Source organism: Scomber scombrus, chromosome 9, assembly GCF_963691925.1.
Source record: "Scomber scombrus chromosome 9, fScoSco1.1, whole genome shotgun sequence".
In the NCBI taxonomy this organism is placed as follows: domain Eukaryota; kingdom Metazoa; phylum Chordata; class Actinopteri; order Scombriformes; family Scombridae; genus Scomber; species Scomber scombrus.
In genome coordinates this window covers 16787146-16811671 of record NC_084978.1, presented here as the reverse complement: position 1 = coordinate 16811671, position 24526 = coordinate 16787146, and the positions used below count along the sequence as shown (strand labels likewise).

Genomic DNA, 24526 nt, shown 5'->3' with positions numbered 1-24526 from the left:
GAAGGAAAAAAGCATAAATTACTGGGTTTTGATCAAAGATATTACTATTACTAATATTAAAACATTCTTTTTAAAATGATAATCTTACAAAAATAATAAAATTAGCATTGACATAACATTACAATCTTTTAAACATAATTGCTGCAGTTAATACCCAGGTACTTTCTGATAAGGCAGTAACATTTAGAATAGTAGAGTTATATTTTTTGCTGGTGTAAGCTTTTGTCAGTAAACAGGGTTACTTTTTTCCCCCTTTTGGAGATGAGCTCTTCCAGCAGAGCTGGTTATCAGACAGGAAGGTAGGAAGGATGATTAACATTGCATGTTCCTCCTATTCCCAACAGAAGAACGCTTTGAACTCGGAGAGGAGTCAGCACATTCAAAGCTTCTTGTTTCGTTCGTCCATGATTTTACTTGTCAGCATAAGGTAAAAGAATGAAGCTTACTGGATACAGGCGGGGATTGGAAGATGAAGGTCGATCTAAACCAGAAGATCGCCTTGCCACAAAGAATTATTAGGCTGCAGCCAGTTTCCAACACGATTTAATCCTGTGGTCACCCTCACTAGAGGCCCTATTTATCATAGGACTGACATAGGAGGACGCAGTTAGTGAAGCATACAAAGCTGAAGTACTCCGATTTAACAATTGAAGCAGAACAAAAGGGCTGGAGCATGCAGGTGCACCCTGTGGGGGACTGCTGCAGGGGTTTTGTGGCCATGTCAACCACCAGGCAGCTGAAAGGGATGGGAGTCCAAGAACGGGCCATCCGACAGGCCATCAAGTCTGTGGCAGAGGCTGCCAAGCGAAGCAGCAACTTGCTCGGGCTGAAAATAAAAAGGACAAAAACTAGGTGGCAAGATACGATCAGCCAGCAGGAGGGGTTGAAGGGGAGAGGGGTGCACCTGGGATGCTGGTGTCACCACTCCATCTGGAGGTGTCATGGACCTCAACGAAACACCAAGGAAGGAGGGTGAAAACATGATGACCCCAGTGAAGCTTCTGACCCTACCCACACTGCTGGTTATTATTTATAGTCAACATAAACTGGAATGAATCGTTAACAGAAGAAACCTTGACTCAACTGATCCTCTTGAAGTTCTGTTGCTGCATGGACCTCTCAACAAAACACCAAGGAAGGAGGGTTCCCATCTGATGACCCCAGTGAAGCATTTACCCCCTATCTCCACTCAAGGAATGCTTGCAGATTAGAATACATGATTGTACAGCCAAGTCCTGTGAGCTCAACTGAAATTTCCTCTGAAGGGAGTTGTTTCTGATTACTAAAGACACTCCAGGAGGCAAATGAAGGAAAAGTAAAGTAGACATTTTTTAGGCATGATTTCGCCTCTTTAAATAGTTGGGAAATAGACAAACAATAAGAGAATAGATAGGATTCATGCAAATCTGAGTGTCAATTAGCTGCAGGCATTCTTGTTGTCCTCTGGCTGAAAGATTCAGGCACATTTCATGTGCTTTGCAGTGTATTGTCAGCCAAAGAGGGTTTCTGTATGCTGATAGCAGCCATCAGGTGTCATCACATGTGCCCAGACCACCACAGAGCATGGTATTCTGCATCCAAACAGGTTGCATTTGTATGCCAGTGGGTAGCACCTGAAGGCAGGCTGCATGGATAGGATAAGTGAAATCATGCTGGCTGTTTACAGCCTGGCGCAGCTTGACAGGAAGTTTATACATTTTTCCAGAGATGACTGGAAGCTGAAGAGGGGTTTAGGGCTAAGGCTGTTTAGAATGTGACAAGTCAAAGTAGAGTAAACCAAAGTGATGAAAGGTATTTGGTCTAATCAGCCTGCAGCTAAAAAAAAAAGTGAGCAGAGCGTAAGAGAGATGCTGGAAACTCCAGCCTGAAGTAGAGTCAAAATAAATATGAAATTGTGCATTGTGGTTGTGTTTTAAGATCATGTTGTAACATGTTTCCCTCTATTACATAGTAGGTGGTAGAGATTGACAGAAGCCATGGTGGATAAATGGCTAAGGGACATTTCAACAGGAAAATCACAGTTAAATCTTAGACTGCCAACAAGGTCTTTTTAACATGATTTTGAATTTAACCCAACTTAATCTGGAATTTAGATGCAAAATTTGACCCAGTTTGGCAAATCTGCAGGGTCATTTTGAAATTACAGTTGAGTCTTATCATTGACATTGCTGAATGCTGAAAGTGGATGTGACAAATAATTAAACCATTCAATCTTAGCTCTTCATGTTTTCTTCTTCCTGACCTCACTGTTTTATCTTTTTAAGTTTGTGATGAGAGTAAAAACACCACATTTGTGCAGCTAGAAAAATAATTAAGTAATTTTTTGTGAACTTTGGTGCCAGTGACTAGTTAAATATGACATCCAGGTTGACAAATGTGATTCTCTCTATTAATCTGTAATTTCTCATTGCTGCCAGCAGAGGTCAATGCTGCTCTGATAGTCACTCTACACAGAGCAAAATCCTTTGAGTACATCCATATCTTCGCTGCCTAAATAAATGTATTATATGCTGAATAAATAAAACCTGAATATTTACTGGGCATGTGGGAACTGGTTAAAAGTTCCTGTTGATACTTTGAAAAGAGTAAAAGAGCAAAACTATTATACAATGTATAAGTCTGGCTCTTAAACTGTCCTAAAATGCTGACTGTTAAAGGTCACCTGAAAACAAGTCTGTAACTTACAGTGAAATGTAGAAAAAGCTGCATAGAGTATAAATCCCACTTGTCCTCTAATCAGTCAGCAACCAATCAGCATCTTACCAAAGAATATATTCGGTGACTGTTCTGAATGGTGGATCAATACCTTAGCACTGACATATTGTACTCACTCATACATGAACTCTGAGGTAAATGCTCATCTGATTTACTTTATGGAAGTGAAACCAATGTGTTTTAACCTTTGTAGAAGTTGATTTGTGCTCTGACCTTTGTATTCTTGCCTACAGCTCCTAAACAAAGCCACATGTCTTCTCCTTCAGTTGTGAGGAGAAAACAGAGGACACTTTAATTCAGTGTATTTGTAAAAGAGTGATGGTTGCAGTACTAGTAGTAGTTTTGTAGGCATAGCTGCATTTCAAAGAAGACTGAGAAGAAAAAGAAAAGGTTAAAGGGCCACTTTACTTGTCATGAGGAGAATAATACAGACTGTAGCAGTGTGGAGTTTGAAAGATTTTGGCATTTTTTCAATAAAGATTCTGTCAAGTTGTTATATATTTGTGTAAAAGTCAAGATATCTGACACCTCTGCTGGTTTGATACTGACCTTTCTGTATTCGATCTCGCTCTCTTTCATGAGCCCCCAACATAATGGACGTGCAAGACTAAAATACCTGGAGTGCTGCTTTAAGAGGATACTGTTCAAACTAAATTACTTTAACTCCTTTAACAAGCTCCTGCATAATATCACCACTTTCACAGAAACATTTGTGATGCAACGTTTCAGTCATCTGACCTCCATCAGTTCATTTGGAAAGTTGATTCTTAGAAAAACAAAATATTAGAATATTAGAAACTATCAGGCGCCATTAGGGAAACATAAAGCCAAGTAAAATTACATTAGATTAGACTCCTTCCATTCACTGCAAATGGCTCCACAGCTCACCAGTTTACAACTTTCTAAATTCTTAGTTTATGGGCAGCAGACATTAAAATGGACCTCAGCATCCACTTAAACGTCTCTAAAAAAGGTAAAAGTACATTTCAGATCGATATTAATTGTTCCCTATTTGTTGTTATATTGCAAAAGCAGAACTAAATGTAAAATGAACAAAGACGGCACACGCAACTTTCTCTTCACACCCAATTAAAACGCAGCTGACACTTTGACAAATTGAAAAGCAATGGCTAGTAAATACAATTTATAAAACTACAAAATAGTAATGGCCCTTCAAGGATCTAGGATTTTTGTGTGTGTGTATGTGTGTGCGTGTGTGTGTGTGTGCGTGTGTGTGTGTGTGTGTGTGTGTGTGTGTGTGTGTGTGTGTGTGTGTGTGTGTGTGTGTGTGTGTGTGTGTGTGTGTGCATGTCTAGCCCATTTGCCTTTATAGCCATTCTCTAATCTGATGTTGTTGCAGATGTAGCCCTCACTCCCGCCGGAGTTCTGAGAAAGAGCAGATGTAGACCTGTGTGTGTGCGTTTGTGCGTGTGCGTGTGTGTGTCTGTGTGTGGATGTATGTGTCCTTGCCTGTGCATGTGTGTGTGTGATATTTTGCAGACCCAGATCTCCTGTTTCTGCAGCTCATTTCCTCATTGTCTTTGTAGGTGTTTTAATATCATCATATCAGTGCCATGCGTGTGTTTTTATTTACATACGTGTGCCTGTGTGTGTTTGCGTGTTCTTGGGCGCATTTTATTTCTATTTCTGTGAGGAAAAACAAGACTTTATGTATGAGAATGTATGAGTTTTTCTTTTAAGGAGTAATTTGTTCCGCAACCAAACCGCAGCTCCTTTGTGACATTTCGTGTGTATGTGTGAGTGCGTGTGTTTGTTTGGTGTGTGTGTGTCTGTGCGTGTGTGTGTGCGCGCGTGTGTGTGTGGATGTGTGTGTGTGTGTGTGTATGTGTGTGTGTGTGCGTGCATGTGCATGTGCGTGTGCAAGACCTTGAGGGCATTTCAACCCACTGTGGCTGAATACTTGAGCCATCCACAAACATGTGTGCATTTGGGTATGTCTTTGTGCATCTACTGTATTTGTGTTACTGACTTCTTTGATGTTTCCCATCCCTCCAGACAAAATGTCAATTGGCTCAAAAAGCATTACACTGAAAGTGTGTGTGCATGAGTGTGTGGGGGAGTGTGTGTGTGTGCCTCAAGGCTGCTGCTCTGCTGCATACAGTTTCTGTGGCATGGCTTTGTGTGTATTTTCCTGCACTGCTTCCCGTCTTTAACAAAAAAAGCAGCGGAATAAGATTAAAAGGTACTATTTTAATGTTGCACATGCACTGATGTACACACACACACACACACACACACACACACACACAGACACACTTTACATATAGGCACCCAACCATGGTTGCACATGCACGCACCACAAACGACTAATGAATCACAACAGTAAACCCCTCCCCTCCCTCTCAGTGTTGTGTGTGTAAGGCTCCTCTTCCCTGTTGCCTCACCGACACGTTTTATTACTCGCATTCATCACAAGTGCGCCCACACAAACATACACACACACAAACACACTGCTCTATATCAACTTTATCTCTCCTCTCTATTAGCTGCTTACTCCCTTCATCTCTGTCTCCTTCACTCTTCTCTCTGGAGACCATACTGAGCAGAACGAGGTCAACTGCAGCCAAGAGTAGAGCGCAGGAGGGCAAAGAAAAAGAGTTGTATGAGCTGAAGATGAAAAGATAAAGTGGATTGGACTTACAATTTTGCTTTTTTGATACTTCAACATTAATTTAGTTGGCTTGCCTGCTGCAACATAATAAGACCAACATTTTGGATGTACACATAACTTTTATTGCTTGCAACCTATAAAGATTTTTAACTTTATGTAGCCTACAGGAACTTAGACACATAAGTACAAATCTGCTTTCATTTGCACAAAAAAATAAAGATGGAATCTATAAAAGGACATTCAAGCACTTACATACCTTTAATGAGCGTGCCAGTGACCAGTTTGTGTAGGGACAAGGCAAACTTGACAATTCCCTGTTTACAACGCTTTGCACAACCTGCCATTCTGATAGTGACCTGGGGCACAGCGGGTTGAGCAGGGCCAGAGCAGGACAGGGGTTTCCGGGACAAAATCACCAGAAGCAGCAGCTACAGCACTCTGAGATCAAAGTGGGAATCAATACAACTTCTTCTGGTGGAGTGTAAAAATCCAACAGTGTGGAAGATGTGGAGACGAGAGAACGCTCCTCTTACTGTGTCGCTGTTCGTCCTGCTGAGCTGAAGGGAAAAAAGAGAAAGAAACGGTGATCTCCCTCCGTTTCCCCCGCTTTCCCTCCCCCACTCCTCCTCCTCTGCCTTTTCCATCCCACCTCTGAATGTGTCCAAACTAATGTGCAAGCAATGAGCATGCATGAGAGAAAGAGAGAGATAGAAAGTGTGCTAAAGAAATAAACTCCAAGCAAGACACCTACAGCTTGTTAGATGTGGTCTTACAATCCAAGTTTCCAAGAAACTTCCTTCCAATCTGCAGGGAGCCTCTGGGATTGCAGTAATGAAGCAATCATGAACCCCTCCTGGTGTTTTCCCTCCTTTTCTTCTCCTCTTCCCTCGTGCGTATCATATTCATCCCCTCTTTTTAGTGGGGAAGCAGTAATCCACTTTCAGCACCAGTGACAATGGACAGCTCCCCACAATGCACAGACACACAAACACACTGAGCTCGCTCTGTTTCGCTCTGTAGGCAAAGACACACACACACACACACACTCCTCCTTCAACCCCTCCCACAACCTGAACACATAAAGACACTTCATCAATCGATAAAGTGAGCTATGTCTATCTTCTGCCATTTCACAGCAAACATCAATTCAACCATCTTCTCATTTTATAATGAGATGACCCTCATCATAATAAGAACATACCATATCTGATACTGTAGAGTCCATTAAATACTGTAAGAGACACATGAGTGTACTGATAGTGCATGTTATGTATGTGTCGGTAATGCTGATGATTGTATTATACTATGATGCCCATTATAATATTTTCTCAGGGGAAATAATTCTTGATTCCTGCATAAATAAAATGATTTTCAAGAGGAAATAACTTTTAAAGTATTTAAGTGTGCAGTGTGGTAGAAATACTCCTTTACTCTACTAATCCTAAATCCTTTACTTAAGTAAAAGTTGTGATACCACAATTTAAAAAATATTCTGTGACAAGAATCCAAAAGCAGCAGTAAAGGTGCAGAGGTACATACAATTATATATATAAAATATAAAATAATTAAAATATGCTCGAAGTTTTAAACTATAAGGGATGTGACGATACTCTCAGCTCACGAGACAAGACGAGACACGATATTGGGCTCACGAGATCAAGACGAGACAAGATTTTAACACTATTTTTAGGAAAACTTCTGAATATATGACTGTTCTTTTATTTGAAAGTCACAAAATGCAAAATAATGCAGGTGCATTTTGAGATGTTTTAACAAATCATCTTGTAATGAATCACTTCAGTTCTACTTTCTAAGTATGAATTATCATACGCAGTATGCAATATGCAAACACTGTAAAAGGTTTCCCCATATACTGTAGATAGATATTTTATAGATAATTTAGGTATTTATGGAAATAACAACTATAAATACCTAAATAATATACAATCACAAATTGAATTATAAAGAAAAGAAACAATCCTAATATATAAATATAAATGAGATGAAGAGTCAAATTATCACAAATTATAACATATTGCTAATAAAAAACACAGAAATGAAAGTAAATTGCACAAATCCTATATCACACACATACACAAGTAGAACAACATATAAATGATGTTATAATTTGGTAGTGTGACTCATTTTACTTTTTGCATTAATAGGCTACCAGAGCTGCTCCTCCTACCTCAGGCTTTCAGTGTAGAGACCTGAGGTCAACTTAACCCTGCTCCTCTCCTCATCTCTTACTGCTGACTGTGAGATATCAGCAGGTAGAAGCTGTAACAAGGTTAATAATCCACATTATAAAAAGAAGACATGATGTGCAAATGAGCAAAAGAAAACCGATCGTCTTTTTTATTCATTTATTTTTTTGGTGCGCACCCTTAAGAGTGGGACAACATTTACCTTGACGAGAAGTATCGGCACACCCCTAATGAGTGCACATTTAGCAGAATTACACCTTTAATAAAATTAAATATTTTTATATATAAATTTAACTATTGTTGCATTAACATGTATGCAGTATTTTTATGTTGTAGCAGGTGAAGTGGATCATATTTTAATGCATAGTTTGTAAAATAAAAGTAACTAACTGTAAAATTACAATATTTTCTTGTTAAATTTGTACTTCATATAGTATTTGACTAAATGTACTTTTCCAGCACTGAAGGTAAGGTTCACACCACTGAATGTTAAAATAATTATTGGTTATCTTAACACCGCTGTACTTTATTCATTCCTTTGGCCCCAACTCAAACTCAATCAATACACCTACAGCCGGACAGCAGGACCGCCAATCAATTGATTCAGATGTGTTTGAGCAATCTTGTAATGGATCACATGCTGTTGACCTTTGCCAGGCCGCTGATCCATCCTGACCAGGCTTTAACACCACACTCACTGTCCTCATCTGAAAACTGGAACATAACTCAAGAGAGATGACAAGACCAAAAGAAACAAGGAAAGATGGAAAAGGAAGAGGAGCTCAGGAGGGAGAGAACGAATATGAGAGAAACGATGCAGGGAGATAATCTTATAATGTCCTCCTGGGCTATATTTAGTCCTGAATCACATATGGATGCTGGACCAAAGGGTAAAATCCAAAGGAGAAAAAAGGACAATAATAACAGTAAAGTTAAGAGGAGGAGAAATGCTGAAATAGATGTAAACAGACACTGGGGAGGGAGAGAGAGAGAGAGAGAGAGAGAGAGAGAGAGAGAGAGAGAGAGAGAGAGAGAGAGAGAGAGAGAGAGAGAGAGAGAAGCAATGACACAATAAAAATGCAAATGAAAGGCATAAAAAACTAAAGAAACAGAGAAAATTGATGGAAGAGAAAGGGAATGAGCCGGAGAGTGTGCCAAGAGAAAGAGAGGTGTTTGCTGGAGGTGGAATGTAAAAGTCAATGTCACAGACAATCTCTTGGTTATTTGCTATCAAACACCAAGGTTTGGCAGGGACTGGGATCAATACATTTCCCGCAACCTCTTGAATGTTCTGGTTCAGACTTCATGAAGCCAGCTGGAAGGCGGGATGAAGAAAACACAGAGTGCTGGGTAAAAGAAAATCCAGAAAGACGAGATGAGAGGAGGGGAAATGAAAGCAAGTCAAACGATTGAGTAACAAAAAAGAAGGGGGAGGATTGTTTTCTGAAGCGCCACCACTGTTTGGCTATTAAGCACGGAGGATATTACTGTGTGGGGGAATTTGCATAAACATGCTTCTGTATTACCGCCCCCATTGTTCATGATTAATGAGATTAGGGTTGCTTTTGCGCACAGATTCAAGGATGTAATAGCAGCTAATTGCTTGTCTCTTCAAAATTAGAAACCGTAATGTTTTATGTTTATTTCAACATGGATTTACTCAAAGTGATAAAGCTCTTATTCCTCTGCCTGGTGCTGCAGGAGAGAGCGCACCTGATAGACACAGTGGATAATAAAGATGTGTAGAAAATTGAAAGGGAAGTAAAGTGGTGGAGAGAAGAAACAAGAGGAGCTGAAGGAGAGATAGAGTTTCATGACGCACAACAGCAATAACGCACTTTAAATTGAACTGTATAGACAGAAAAAGGGGTCAAAATGAAAAAAGAAAAGAGAGAAAAGGGAGTAATATGAAGTACTTGGCTGAGAAAATGACAAAGATGAAGGAGAAAATGACAATAGTTGATTGTATAAAGAAACTGAGATGAAATAGGGAGATTAAAGTGTATAAAGAAACAAACAAGAAAAAAAGGGAACTGAGAATGGTTAGAAGTATAAGGGTAAATATGATATAAAACCTGAGGACGAAAGAAGAAGAGGTGGAAGGAGAGCAGTGTGGAGCCAAAAGGATAGAAGAGAAAATAGAGGACAGTGAGGGTGGCATGTGAAGAAGAGAGGGGATGGGTGGTGGAGATAGGCAGGAAAAATGAGCGAGACAAAAAGAGAGGAGATTGGTTTGAACGCTGTAGATCTGTCAGAATTGAATCACAGGCGGCCAGCTGTAAGCTCTGATAGGGCTCTGCCTCTAAATATAACAGGCTCTGAGATGGACTGATACGGCCACAACAACAGACACAGAGATGGTGAGAATAAAAGGAGGCTTCACAACACTGAAGAAAGAAAGACGTGATACAAAAATGCAAAATCTGTACACATGCAAAAAGCGTTACTGCTCACCAGTTGGTAATTTTCATGGAATGACAGTTTTAGCATGTGTGAATGTGCTTGCATAATACGACAATATGCATGCAAATTCCAGCACTTACTGCACACACACTTGACAAGGGATAATGTCATAGCCACCACACTGTTGTTTGACAACTCAAAAAAAGCCACTGTCATGATAATAACCCTCCAGCAACCAAGTCCCATCTGCCCAGACACAGCAGAAGGAGAAACCCACTTTTAGAGCTCATCTCTGGGTGTGAGCAGCTGCCCTGGAGGTCTAGAAGTCAACTTCAAGCCGACACCCCACCCAGGCCCGGGACGCTCAAGGTGTCAGTGGCAGTGATTGGAGTGACAATGTCCCCTCTGGATGAAATTAAAACCTCAACACACACCCCACCCCTCCTCTTTGTTTTCCCTTTCTCCACTCCTCTTCCTCATCTGTCGCTCCTTTTTCTAGCAAACCCCCCTCAAGCCACCCGGCTGATGACAGAGATATACCCTACAGTTCTCTCTCTCTCTTTTTCCATCATCCCTCCTTTCATGCTTTCTCACTCCATCTCACAGTTCCTCTCTCTCTCACACACACATAAAAAAACTCCAGAAGTGTCTTTTAATACCACAACAGCATATTCTTGCATGAGGCTTGAGCCCAGATGTTGATGTCACCAATAACCCTGTGATGATAAGACATGCACACACTCTTCCTTTTATCTGGAGCTCCTGTTTTCTCTCCATCTCACCGCCACGCCTTCTTTACTCCCTAATTCTCTGAAACTCCCATGTCGGCCTACATGTGAAGAGTCAGAGCTGAGCCTAGCATTCATTAAAATCAAGCGGAAAAATTTAATTAACACAGAGGTCATTAACTCATGTAAACATGACATTAAGCATTTATTACACTGTGTAAAGTCCTGCGGGTCCAGTGGACTTTCTGCAGCTGCACTGCAGTTTTCTATTGAAGCTGCAGTGTAGGACTACAGCATTGCAGCACTTCATCTTAAACTTGAGTCTGACCCAACAGGTCTGTGGCAGGTATAATGGATCCAACATGCAATGCAGCAACTGGTGGTTATTTTCATTATCCATTTACCTGCTTGTTATTTTCTTGGCTCGTCAATTATTATTTTGGGTCATAAAATTTAAGAAATTAGTTTACAAAAATTCACAAAAAGGTGATATCCTCAAATTGTTTGAATCGTCCGACCAAAACTCCAAAGATTTTCATTTTATTCTTCATAAACAGGAATATTTGTCCTACTTGCTTAAAATTATTTAAACAATCAAACAATTATAAAAATGTCGAGAATATTTTTCTGTTGATCGACTAATCGATTAATTGACTAATAGTTCCACCTCTGAAGTAAACTTTTGGTTCATTAGAATGTCTGTGTTTGTGTGATCTTCATACTCACTGCAATGAGAGGAGGAGCAAGAGGAATGTTATAGAAAAAGAAAACTTAAGAGGCTCTTATACAATTTCACCCTAAACTTATAGCCTAATTTACCACACAAATACACACTCCCTCCTCCACCCAGAGCATTTTCTGCTGAGCAGGAGCGACGACGTTCTCAGAGGAGCTCCCAAAGCTGCCGAGCACAGCAGGTAATTATTAAGCTCCTTTTTGCTGTTGACGCTTCTTCTTCCTCTTCGTTTCCTGTTCGTTTTTGGTGTCGTGCCTGGTTTATATTGAATGTGGAGCAGACACTAAGATGTTTTAGGCTACTTGAGCACGTCTTTGTATGCACATCAGCATCATCCACTCCACTAAATCTCTGCTGAAAGCACCTGTCAGATGTAATGACTTAACCCACACAGTATTGTGCTACCATGCGGAGTCTATAGGCCGTGACTCTCTATCCAAGAATGGCTGCCATCTAGTGTTCATTAATGGAAAGTGTTTGAGTCAAACTAAGGACATTTTTTGTGCTCTAAAGGAGGAAGGAGTGGAGCTAAATCCACACCCAATATTTGATATGTATGTATACATTGATTTTAACCCTTGGCATTGATCTACACACACTTGAATCACAGTTACCATATAAACATTTATTCTCTGTACAGTTGTAAGGAATCAATGAGAAATCAATATTATCAATTACTGATAGAAAAATACATTTGCTGCACCATGGTTACTCCACACCCGTACATAAGTAGCAAAAGAACACCATGTGTTGTGAAAATTGTATTAAAAATAATAATACGTGCATGTGTGCGTGCAAACATAACATCTATTAATATAGACAGGTGTGAAAAAGCAAAGTGTCACTCATACAAACATATGTGGTACAATTCTGTATATACCGTAGGCATAATTTTATAATATACTCTACAAAAAAATACTAGTGTTAATCTCTTTTTCTATTTTCTTCTTGTATATATTAATGATTGTGCGCAAATTTCAGAACACAAATAACATCTGACTCCTGTGTTCAAAGTAATCCTATAGACTCATGAGGAGAAGTCTTTGGAGTGAATCATCCTTTCTCATATTTGGCTTAATGTGTAAAAATCAAGTAAGATGACCTTTAGGTACAATGATGCATCGGCACATTATACAGTGTGTGTTGCTATGAAAAAGGCATTTTGTAAATGTCCCTTTAGGCAACAATTTGTGTCACAGAGTCCAGAGAGGCAGCAGCGGGGGTCAACATTGATATGACACATGATCTCTCAGTGTTGAACACAGTGTAAAAATGTGCAGCAGATGCAAACACACCTCCAACATTTCCTGCTTGAAAAATGTTACTAAATTTCAGTGTGAGTGATTGATCTTGGCTTCAGAAACTTTGCAGTGAAGTGACATTTTTTAACAGTTTGTCAGGATTTGTTTCATTGGCAGCTACTCCGGCCTTTCACCTGGCAAACACTCAAGACTGACAGTCACAATGTCCCATCTATTCATGATTCAACTGATGAGACTCTGAAAAGGGAAATTCTTCTGACAAGGATCCAGCTAATCTTCGCCTGCTTAAACAAACAGGTTAACAGTGAACCAGTTTGAGACCAGCCACGGGTCAATGATGACCATGTGAAATTAGTATTTCTGATTTGTTGATCTGAGGCTCACATGGCGAGGTTAGCCCAGGACTGTGACGGTGTCTCCCTTGCTCTTGACTGAGGTGGAAGTTAGGACCGTCCCTCAGAGAGCTGCAGCTACAGATGGCTAGACGGACGCATACACAGGACACACAGGAGAGAGGAAATAACAGATTGTCACTGCTTTTTACACCTAAAGTGGAAAATGAAAAGTACTGGTATGGAAAAGGATATTAAAGCTTATAAAGGGGACATAATATGTGTTTTTGTGATGTGATTTTCTTTTATTCTTATACCTTTATGTTGGATGTTTATGTTAAACCAGGTCAAAGTTACTAAGTTACAGTCTGTTCTGTTGTCTTTGACACTAAGGTTGTTGTTAAGTTCCACTTGCATTTTTTGGATCAAATTCTGGCTTGAACATGTACAGATGTCTATGAGAAGTTTATATTTTTAATTACATCGCTATTGTTTGTTTACAGGAATTAAAACAGCCTGAACGTAGGGGCTGTAAAAAAGAGCGAGTTTAAGATTAATAACTGTAATCATGCAGAGATATTCCAGCAGAGCCCCAGAATATAAATAAAGACCTGGAAATGTGTGTGTAATGGCTACTTTTAAAGAAATCTATTAAAATTGGATTATATTAGATTTCACTTTAATGTCCTATTCCTCTTAAATTTGTCTTGCATCGCATTTTCAGATACATAACAAAAACAAAATAATTTTACAAATATGCAGCTGTGTGAAATAAATGAATAACACTCAACCAATTTAGTGCAGCAACACATAAATGTAGAGAGATGCTGATACATACACAAAGGCAACTTACCACTCTAACGTTGGCCAGTGGTGATGAATTGTTTCATTGAGAATTTGCCATAATTCTAGAGACGCTGACAGAAATAAAAATGTAAAACATTTCTTAATTTGACACATTTATGAGAAACCATGAAAGATACAGAGATGTTTAATATTACTAGACATACTTGTGATTCAGTTATGGTCTGTACTGACTGAAGTCCTGTACATGGTGTGGACACTGTTTGAATTCAAACCATTGGAGCCCAGTGTTTGGACACTGAGGTGAAGTGGGACACTCAAGTCGACGTTCTCCAGAATACACTGTAGAAAAAGAAATAATATACAATATGTGCATTGTTCTAGTTTGTTTTTGTTGTAATAACAGGATGTAACATAAACAGCAATTAGCTGTTAGAGACTGATACCTTGGTGCACGCTGAGCTCATGACAGACTTATGAAAGTCCCCATCCACAAACACCTGAAATAACAAACAAACAAATAAACAAGACTTAAGACACATACTGTACATCGTCTCAAAACAAAGTAAATGTGTCAGTTTCCTCTGCCTACCCTGTATCCATACACAAATGTGCCGTTACTGCAGCCCAGCTCGTCAAGTGGCGGTCTCTCCCAGCCAATCAGGAGGCTGCTCTGACCCACTGTTTTGATGACTTCAACGGAGCACACATCTGCTGGAGCTTCTGGAAGGGATCAGACAAATATACTGAGGTAAAACACAGTAATAAGTCATCTAACCTTCTTATTAATGTTGTACATAAAGGACACAAAATGCAGTCTGAAAACACAATTATATTTCTTTTCTCTCTTATTGTACATACAATTTTTACCATAATAAAAGGACCAAGTGCATGAACAAGACAATGAAATGTGATATTCTCCAATGCAAGACACACAAACAGAAAATGGGACATATCTTGGCTGGGTATAATCAAATTGCAACAGAATGCAACCGGAAACTAATATTATGCACAGTTAAATTGCAACATTATGTTCAGAAGCTCTATCAAACACTTTCAGCAAATGTTTTATTGCCAGTTCAAAAAACAAAACATCATAAAAACAAAACACTGTCTTCTCTATCAGGATTAGCACTGCTATTTTTTGCCTTTGGGTAAATGATTTCCAATATGGATTATGTACATTACCTGGTTTTGGTCTTGTTTTTGGCTTCTCTGGAGCAGCAGGGGACTTTCTGTTGGACTTGGAGGATCTCTCAGGAGAGCAGTGAGCAGACTGAGTGCAGGGTAAATTGAATATGAGGCCATCATATGCAGGGGCAGGGTTAGGGTTAGAAGTCATGCTCAAAATACTAGCCTTAGCGGCAGTTGATATGCTCATGGCAGTTGTGTCTGAGGCAGTGGTTTTTGGATTTGTATCAAGATATATTAAGACATTTGAGTCAGTAGCTGCAGATCTGACGGTGTTAAAGGTAGTGGTTGCTGTATGATTAGCATTATGGATAGCAGTACTTTGTCTTTTCAGTTCTGGGGATATTGGTATGTTAGTGCCTCTGTTTAAGGCAGATTTATCTTTGCTTGATGCAACAGTGTTAATAGAAGAGCTGGAAGAGCTAGAAAGAGCAGAGGTTATTGTAGACATGTCTGATTTTAAGCAATGCTTTGTAAACATGTCAGGACTGAATGAAACATTAGCTGATCTAGAGGCGACAGCATTAAAAAGTGTTGTTGACTTAGTGGTGGCAACAGGTTTCGTTGTCACTATTGGAGTGTGATTAGCTTGGCTTGAAACACTGGTGGCTGGCAGATGGTTGGGATGTGGAGTATTGACACTGAGGATCTTTATCTGAGAGGTCGGGCTCAGGTCAGCAGGAGCTGAAAACAACAGACTTTTCCTGGACTGTTGTTTTCTTCCTCTGATTACTGGAGCCTGAAGACAAAAGACAAACACATCTATTAGACATATACTAACACAGCATTTCTTATCACTAGCCTGTGATAAGTATACCTGATAGCTGCTGAACAGAGTCTTCTGCAGTTGCTCATGTAGGTTTATGATTTTCTCAGGACTGCTCAGCCTCCTGCTCGGACTGACATGAATGGCTGAAGAGGGAGGAGCAAGACTCAGGGAGGATCCACCTCTCACCTCTGAAGAACTGGTCGGATCTGGGGAGGACAGTGCTTTCTTGTCTGGAAATCCTAATTTCTCTGGTACACTGGCAGAGGAAGACAGCTGCATGGTAGAATTGAGAAAAAAACTGTAATAGTTTTTCCTACAATTAATAATTTTCTATATTATTTGCACTAAGAGTGCCTTAATTAGCATTTAACTATAAATGTGTTCATGACTAATTTACTGTGATCAGAGAAAATCGCATTTTAGAAATTATTTTCATCAGCTTTCACATGTTTCACAATCTGCCATTGTGAAAAAATATGCAGTCTGTCTATTTTTAATTCATTCAGGCCTAGTGGAACAAAAATAAAATATACTATAGAGGCCAGCAAAATGCTGCCTATCTTGTTCGTTTGGAGGAATTAGTATGTCAGAGAATTATTGCAGTAATATTTCATTGCTACAGTCTTTAAGCCTCAGTAATGTGAAACAAAGGGTATAAAATAAATGGAAACTGTTTCTTTTATCTCACCTGTGTTGTGTTGGGACTGAAGCCGTCGCCCAGTGCTGGAATAGGTGATGGTGCCTTCTGGACTCTGGCATGCTCCTGCACTGGTGAGGTTGGCAAAGGTAAGTTGGCATTTTTCTTTACTGTTGGTGTAGGTGTGCTGTCACCAACACCATGAAGAGGCGTTGTGAATTCAGTGGTGACTATAGAAGAGTGTTTGTCACTTTTTCCGCATTTCACCCCAGATTCAGTTGTGAATTCATTCTGGTGCTGGTTTACAGGTGGGATTGCAGCAAGGAAAGTCTGATCAGGTGTGAATCCACCGGAATAGTCCTGAACTTTTAGAATAAATTCAGGTGTAAACCCACTCAGGTGATTCTGGGTCTTTACAGTGATTCCTGGTGTGAATGCTGCAGTGTAGTCCTGCAGAGCAGTGTCACAGAGCAGCTGTTCTACCTGCTGCATTAATGTGGAGTCCACACAGCCCTGCTTGTGCATCACTTTCATCATCTGCATCAATAAGCTGTTGCTCTCTTGACACTTCACCACCAGGCATGACAGCTTGGCCTGTTATTGGATGAGACATTTGTCAGTCAAAACTACCTGCTATGAGCAGTCCGATAGAAGTTTTATTGACGGATGACAATAGTTATTCATGTACAGAACACAATGATGAAGTAATATAAAAGGTACGTCTCTGTTTCCTCACCTTTAAAGGAGCTATATCCAAATCTGTCTGGCTCTTCTTTTTCAGGAGTGCCTCATACTACAAACAAAAAGCATGAAAGCAACATAAGAAACAGAACAGTTAGTAACCTAAAACAAACTGTAAAAATTCACAGCTGGCTGGTTACCCACTTTAGCTTTGATGTTGTTGTAACGTGTCCGGAGGGACATGAGAACAGTGCTCAGATCATCCCTGCTGCCTTGTCCTCTTTTCAGAGCGATATACTCAGAGTTCAGCTCTTCTAGAGCCACTGTCTGTGGAGTTTTTACACACAATTCAACACATAGACATACAGAAACATGTCTATAATTAGAAATGCCTTGTGATCCTGCTGGTTTTATTCTCATGTATTTGCAATTATCCACCACTGCTCAATTTAAAGTAGTCCAAACATCCTAAAGGCAACATGTCAAAATGATGATATGCTAAAGATCTTTAAAATGAAAAGTGTAGAATGTGGGTATTGCAGTCTGGTCTGTCTGTACTAGATATGGGAAATGCTTCAGCTTTAGATCTGCATATATTTCTATACACAAGCATTAACACTTCTATGAACTTAAACATCTGCTAGTTTATGCTTACATTTTTGGCAATGGAACTGAGGTTTTCAGAAAGAAGAAATGCACTGAGTTGGGCGACACACAAATCCTCCATCTTTTACATTGTCTTTGTTCAAAGAATTAATTTATGTTGTATAACAAACCAAAAAACAGATATGCTGATATTCTTGCCTTTGCTTTGAGCTGAGCTGTGAGGATGTTGTATTCCTCCTCTATCTGAGCCTTCAGTGACAGAGCGTTAGTGTTCTCCCTGACCTGACCTGTCAGTTTGCTCTGTAGCTCCTTCACCTGCAGCAAACACAACCACTGTTAGCCCTGGCAGAAAAACAATGTCTTTATTTCACTTTGCGCCTGGAAGGGAAAGCTACAACAGAGAGTCCAAACAACATATTGATGTCTTTATAAGGTCGTAGGAAGGCAAATTAGTGCAGGTGCTCCTCTGTCAGAGCAGCAATGATGTTTTAACTGCATGTATGTTTTTAATTTGTGTCTGGAAGTTTTCTTTTATGTTACTCAATCTGAACTTCACATGCAATTAATTAGCAGATCAATTGATACTGACAGAGCAGACAAGACACGATTATGACACAATGTTTTTAATGTATATCTAGTTAAAAACCTGGGTCATGAGGCGGTCATTTTCCTTATTGGTTTCTTCCATCTGATTGGCTTCATCTGTCAGCCTCATCACCTCGTCAGCTACTTGAGCTGCTCTCCTCTCTGCCTCCTCCCTCCTGGCTTCTGACTGACACAACTCACTGTTCAGCCTCTTGGTCTACACATGCACCAAACAGATGAAAACATGGAGTTATGTAAGTTACTTATTACATGGAGAGCCAATGATGGACATTTTCAGACTTCGAAGTTTATAAATCTGACAATTTATTTTTTAAATTTCCTATCAGTAAGAGTGCTGTAGAGTATTAGCATAATGACGAAGCAGTATCATCATATTCTTTCAGAATAAGTAACAAATTATACAATTAAAATATAGTCAAATAAACCTAATGTTTTTTGTATTATTATCTGTATCCGTACCTCTACTGTAGTTATTTGTTAATCTTATCTCTTGTATTGCACAAAATATTCACAAACTTGTGCCAACTCACCTGTATGTGGCTCTTGTCCAGCTCCTCTTGTGACTTCTTTAGTTTTGCTCCCAAAGCTTCAATCTCCCTCATCAGATCGCTTTGCTCCTATTTTCCATCAGAATCATGTTGTGTTAGTACATGACACACGATGAGCCATAACTTCAAAAGGATATTGACACATCAAAAAAAGGCATAAATTACATCTCTCTTGATACCTGTTTAGAGTTTTCTTTGTAGTTATTAATCGGACATCTGTGTGCAGCATTATCTCCAGTCCCAACAGTATTCTCTGTCTTCTTTGTCAGCCAGACAACGTTTTGATTCAACAGATGCTTTTGATTCGCCTCCTGTGTTTGTGTTTGGCTGTGGAAACCAGTTTGCAGGCTGTTTCTTTCCTCTCTTATCCCTTGAAATAATCGTATTGTCTGCTTTTCCTCCTGTTTCAAAAAACTGATTGAATGTTCAATTCTTTCTTTTTCTTCTTTCAAACTGCTCACTGACTTTAGCAGCGTGTCCTGGTCTTCTTGTAAAACAGAAGATAATTGTTCCTGATCTCTCTGCTCTGTCAGAGATTTTAGGGAATCTGTTAGTTCTTCTCTCTCCAGTTTCAAACTGAGCACTGACTGGCTTAACTGGTTGCTCTCTTTTTGTAAACTTTGTAGTGATTTAACGGTTTGATCTACCTCTTCTCTTCCAGTTGAGAGTGACTCTAACAGTTTCTCTTTTTCTCTTTCATGCCCAGATAAGCACATAATGAAATGCTCTTTTTCCTCTTTCAGACTATTCACGGACCTTATAAACTGGTCTCTCTCATCTTTCAGCCCACAGACTGTCCTGGTTAGATGCTCCCTCTCTTGCTTAATACCAACCAGAGATTGAGATATTCGGTCTTTCTCCTCTTTCAGTCCCCAAACTGTGCGAGTTAGGTGCTGCTTCTCTTCTGTCTGTGTTTGGACTGACAGAGCTACTTCTTTTTGCTCCTCTCTGAGAGAATTCATTTGGCAGATTAACTCTTCTTGTTCTGTTTTGAGGCTGTGGACCGACTTAGTCAGCTGGTCGACTTCATCTGTCACTGAACTAACATGCACATTGGTTTGTGGGCTGTTTTGCAATGAATTATTGTGTTTATTATGTTGACAATCAAGGGCTGAAGCTGTGTTCAAATTGTCTAGTTGTTGACTCAACATAAGCTGTGGTTCTTCATCCCCTTTTAGCAAATTTTCCACCAAACTATGCACATGTTCTTCTAGGTTGTTCTGTTGACAACTTCCTGAAGTGGCAGCTGTATATTCACTTTGCCACTGAGATCCACACAGTTCCTTGTCAACCTGTGATCCCTCCTTACACTCTCTGCTCTCTACTAACTTCTGCTGCAGATCCATGATAGTATTAAGATCATCTTCAGTCTTCCTGGTGAGTTCTGTGATAAGACAGCCTTGTTCCTGGTTGTCCTGCTCCAGCCGTGCTAGGTCCTCCTTTAAGCCAAAAATATGCTCCCTCTGCTGAGTTTGCTCTGTCTTCATCTCCTGTTCTCTGAGCTCAATGTGAGCCAGTAGCTCTTGGATCCTGTTCGCTAAGGCCCGGTTCTCCTGATTCAAGGCTTGGACAAGATTATCCTGAGCGAGGATGGTGTTACTATGGACAGGAAATGCCTCTGTTTCTTGCTCCTCTGCTTGTTTCCTGAGTTGTGATTTCAGTTCAGTGTTGTATTGAGCCATCACCTGCAGCTGTTCCTTTGTTTGCAAGGCAGCCTCCAGGGGGCCACGTTGCTCTTGGAGAGCCTCAAGATCTTCCCCTAATCCCAAACTCCTGTACGCTTCCTTCAGGGCATCAGATTCCTCACTGGGGATTTCCTCAAGGTTTAGGACACCCCTGGAGCACCAGGTCCCCAGTTTAAAGTCATCTACTGTCTCTGTAGTCGCAGATAGTGACTTGAGGCTGAGGTTGGATTTGGAGGCAAGGCATGTAATAAGGTTTGGAGAGTCGGTTTCAGGTGAAGACAAAGTATCTAATTTTGCAGGTGCAGGGGGGTCTTCTGTGTTGTTTTGTGTGCTCTCTGCTGCAGCCTGATGGTGAACAGGCACAACTGCAGATGAATGTGACTGGCCTTCTCGCTCATCCAAGATTAGCTGGACCTGCACAAAGATCACAGTTTAACATCTAAAATGATAATATCATTTTATGAAATCTAATATTATCCTAATTCAGCTATGGCAAAACATTAACATTCAGACACACAGACAAGCATTTAAAATGTGTGTGTGTGTGTGTGTGTGTGTGTGTGTGTGTATGTGTGGGGTGGGGGTGGGGGGTGGAGGGGGGTTCAGTGGTTATGTAACAGAAAGCCAAAAAACAGAGCGAATCCAGTGAATCAACATGTGAAATGTAATCTATGAATAAAAAATGTCAATCCTTGTGTCTTGGTGTGCACCGGAATACTGATTTTTCAGCTTACTGTGGTTTACCCTGCACCAGCTGGCACCCAGGAGAGCAGCACTGCTGTACACAGGGTACCTTCAGTTATGTGGTTATATAACACTATAAATCCTGGGAATAGAGCTTTCACTTTATATTCTCCACATCCAATCATACTTATTATGCTGTTTAACAGCTTCTTACAGTATTACAAGAAGGAATTAGCAACACAAAGTCAATAATAGCCCTGGATCCAATATTCTCTGCACCTATTGTTATTCTTATTGTGTATGTTTAGCCTCTAAAGCATCTAGAGTGAAAAATAAACCACTGAAAAGTAAAAGAAACACCAGATTGATCATACTTTTGGATTTAACTGTGTTTTATAAGGGTTTTAACACAATAATGCAGGAATTTGTGACTTTTCAAATATATTTGTGCCTGAATATATGCTCCTAATCGCATTATACACACCTTTCCACAGCTCTCATCTGAATAATGTCCAGTGGGATTAGTGTTCATGGGAACAACGGGGCTGCAGCTTAGCAAGCTGTTCCCAGGACTTGGATATGTTGACTCAAGTATTGTGGATGACTGACTGGGTGTTTGGTTAGCTGCATCCCTGAGGTTCTGCTGGAGTCTGTGGTTCTCCTCTCTCAGCTCTTCAGCCTCCTCCATCAGGGAGATTTCAGACAGCTTCAGTTGCTGCACCGCTGCCTTCATCTCCTCCACCTTGCAGCACAGGAAGTGGCTGTTCTCTTGAGCCTCCTGGAGCTGCTCCGTCAGCCTCCTCCACTCTGTCATTCCACTTTCCTCTCTCTCCAGCAGCACCCTGAGATCCTCCTGCAGGCTCAGGATGAAACTTTGGAGCCTGGCCTCATTTGAGTTCTCCTTGATGTCTGTCTTTCTTTCATCACCCTCTTGTCTTCCTTCTCTCTCAGTTCCTTTGTTTGGCTGCCATTGCTTTCTCCTTTCCTCCTTTTTCTCTTCCTCTCCTTCACCCTCTCCTCTCATGGAAAGTAGCCTCTCTTGCTCCTCCCACTGTGTTAAAGTCCCGGCAGTAATTCTGACGGCACTGATTGTTGCAACACCAGTGGCGGCACTAACAGTCATGTCCAGCAGCTGCTTTTCTAAGGTGTGGATACGGTTCTGTAGGCTCTGCTCTCTGTCCCGGGCCAGGCTTAGCTTGTGTTGGAGTTGGGCTTTAAAGTTCTCAAAGTACTGGGACTGGCGGCTCATCTCCTCCTCTTTGGCCTTCAGCTGCCTCTGACAGCGCTGCAGTCGCTCCCTCCATACCCGCTCTCCCCGTTCCTTGTCCTGAGTCTAAGAGGAAAAAATGTGTGTTCTAGTAGGTTACTAGTATATCTTTAGCTGTCGATTACTGTGACCTGTCTGACTTGTGCTTCTTTTTTATTTGACTGCACATGAGCAACCAAACAATTTTAATAAATATATTTAAGGATTCACATTTCTCAAATCTGTCTTAAAACAGTAAGATGTCCATATGAACACTGAAAGAGATCCCCTTCACATGCACTTTCAAAAATCCAGTGTGTCCACTCAGTCATTTTGTGCAAAAAGGTATTTAAAAGTTAATCTGAAGCTTATATGAGGCTTAGTCATATCAAGTGGATATCTGCCATAATTATAGTCTTTTCAGCATAAAATTCCCTCTTTGTGTTTCCTCAGAAAGTGTTTCCCTATTGAGCTGTGGTGGAAGTATAATAACAAAAAGAGGCACTTTGACACTAAAAAGACTGTAACGTTGAAACATATCTACTTGATTTGACTAATTTGGATGAGTAAAGCTTCCTATTAGCTTCAGACTAATTTGAATACATTTGTGCACAGAAGGAGGCTTTTGGATTTTTTCCCTGCCATCACTTACATTTTGAGTGCATTATGAAGGGATCTTCTAATGTCCATTATGAACAGAAGGAATGATTATTACAAGAAAAATATATTTCAGTGTTCATCTGGACACCTGACTATTGTTTTAAGACAGACTTGAAAAACTGTGAGCCTATCCTTTAAGTACAAATAAGAGAACATAACCTCTTTGGAGCTATGTTGTTGATATATAATATGGTGCCTGCATATCACATCAAACCAACAAATGCTACCTGTCATCTATTTGTATATAATCTGGCTGATTTTACCTCAGGGTGAAGATCTTATTAGTCTATTGAATACTGACCAGATGTTTTCTGTCTAGTCCTACCACAGGATCTGACTCAAGAACTCACATTCATATAAGTCATCATGTTTTACAATTTGCACGTTCATGCGAATTGATGCATTCAGTGATCCAGAGTTCTCACTCACCATGGTCCTGACCTCCTCCCTGAGCATGTGGAGTCTCTGATCCAGCCTCTGTGTGTGCTGCATGCTGGGGAGGTGGGAGGCAGAGGCCAGCTGATAGAGCCTTAGAAGCAGACTCTTCTCTGACCTCTCTAATTCTCTGATCCTACCAGAACACAGAACGCACACACTCAGCCAAGTTTAATTACTTTCTCTGTTAAGTTGATCTAAATCTATATTTTTTACTCAGTTTTACCTCCTAATGTGAGAATAGATGAAAATATAAAATCTCCTGCATCGAGTAATTCCAGAGAGGTAGATGTTAACAGCAGCGTGTTCGCATACAAGTGTGCAGTGCAGCCAGGAGTGTGTGTGATATGTGATATCACACCTTGGCCAAAAGTGAGTATATAGTAGCAGGTGTGTATGTATGTGCGTGTGTGTGTGTGTGTGTGTGTGTGTGTGTGTGTGTGTGTGTGTGTGTGTGTGTGTGTGTGTGTGTGTGTGTGTCACTGGATCCCCTTTCTCCCAGTCTCTCACCTGTTCCACAGGTAGCTGTCAGACTGGATGGTTGAACCTGCATGCTGCTCGCAGACCTTCACTCTGTCACACAGAACCTGCGGGTCTGGGTCGGTTCCTATTGAGCCTGTTACCATGGGGACAGAAGTGTTTCCGGTAGCCGCCATGTCTGATGAGGTCATGTGATCCTCCATTGGTTAGCCTGAGCCTACTAGGTGAGTTTTACCTGGAGCATAGGAACTGATGGTGTCAGACTTATTTTGCCCTGGAAAGAAAAAAGAAAAAAGTAAAAACACATCTCTTGTGTCTTTCTACATAGACACACAAAAATAAAACATATAAGCATAAACTTAGGAAGAAATACACAATGTGTATCTTTGATGAACAAAATACAATCATCTATTATTCATAATGTCAACAGCTTGGTAGCAAGTTGTCGAGCACAGGTATCTCTCAGGTTACCCCGCCTC

The 24526-nt window shown here is 40.4% G+C and overlaps 1 protein-coding gene across 1 annotated transcript; it reads right to left on the bottom strand.

Annotated features, from left to right (window-relative positions):
- Positions 1–573: 573 nt before the first annotated feature.
- Positions 574–24250, bottom strand: LOC133985558 (rootletin-like). Its single transcript, XM_062425225.1, has 17 exons — positions 24078–24250; positions 23562–23727; positions 21711–22559; positions 20169–20956; positions 19037–20087; positions 18840–18926; positions 18350–18505; positions 17902–18018; positions 17302–17424; positions 17153–17209; positions 16468–17010; positions 15828–16052; positions 15008–15749; positions 14412–14542; positions 14266–14319; positions 14067–14161; positions 574–826 (listed from the first exon to the last, which is right to left on the bottom strand). Exons 1-17 carry the CDS (start codon positions 24248–24250, stop codon positions 574–576), a joined length of 5610 nt encoding a protein of 1869 aa, XP_062281209.1.
- Positions 24251–24526: the final 276 nt, after the last annotated feature.

Coding starts and splice junctions, on each gene's coding strand:
- LOC133985558 (XM_062425225.1), bottom strand. CDS start 24,250: ATGGAGGATCACATGACCTCATCAGACATGGCGGCTACCGGAAACACT. Junction 14,543..15,007: donor AAAAACAAGACCAAAACCAG/GTAATGTACATA, acceptor GATCCCTTCCAG/AAGCTCCAGCAGATGTGTGC. Junction 14,320..14,411: donor CATTTGTGTATGGATACAGG/GTAGGCAGAGGA, acceptor TTGTTATTTCAG/GTGTTTGTGGATGGGGACTT.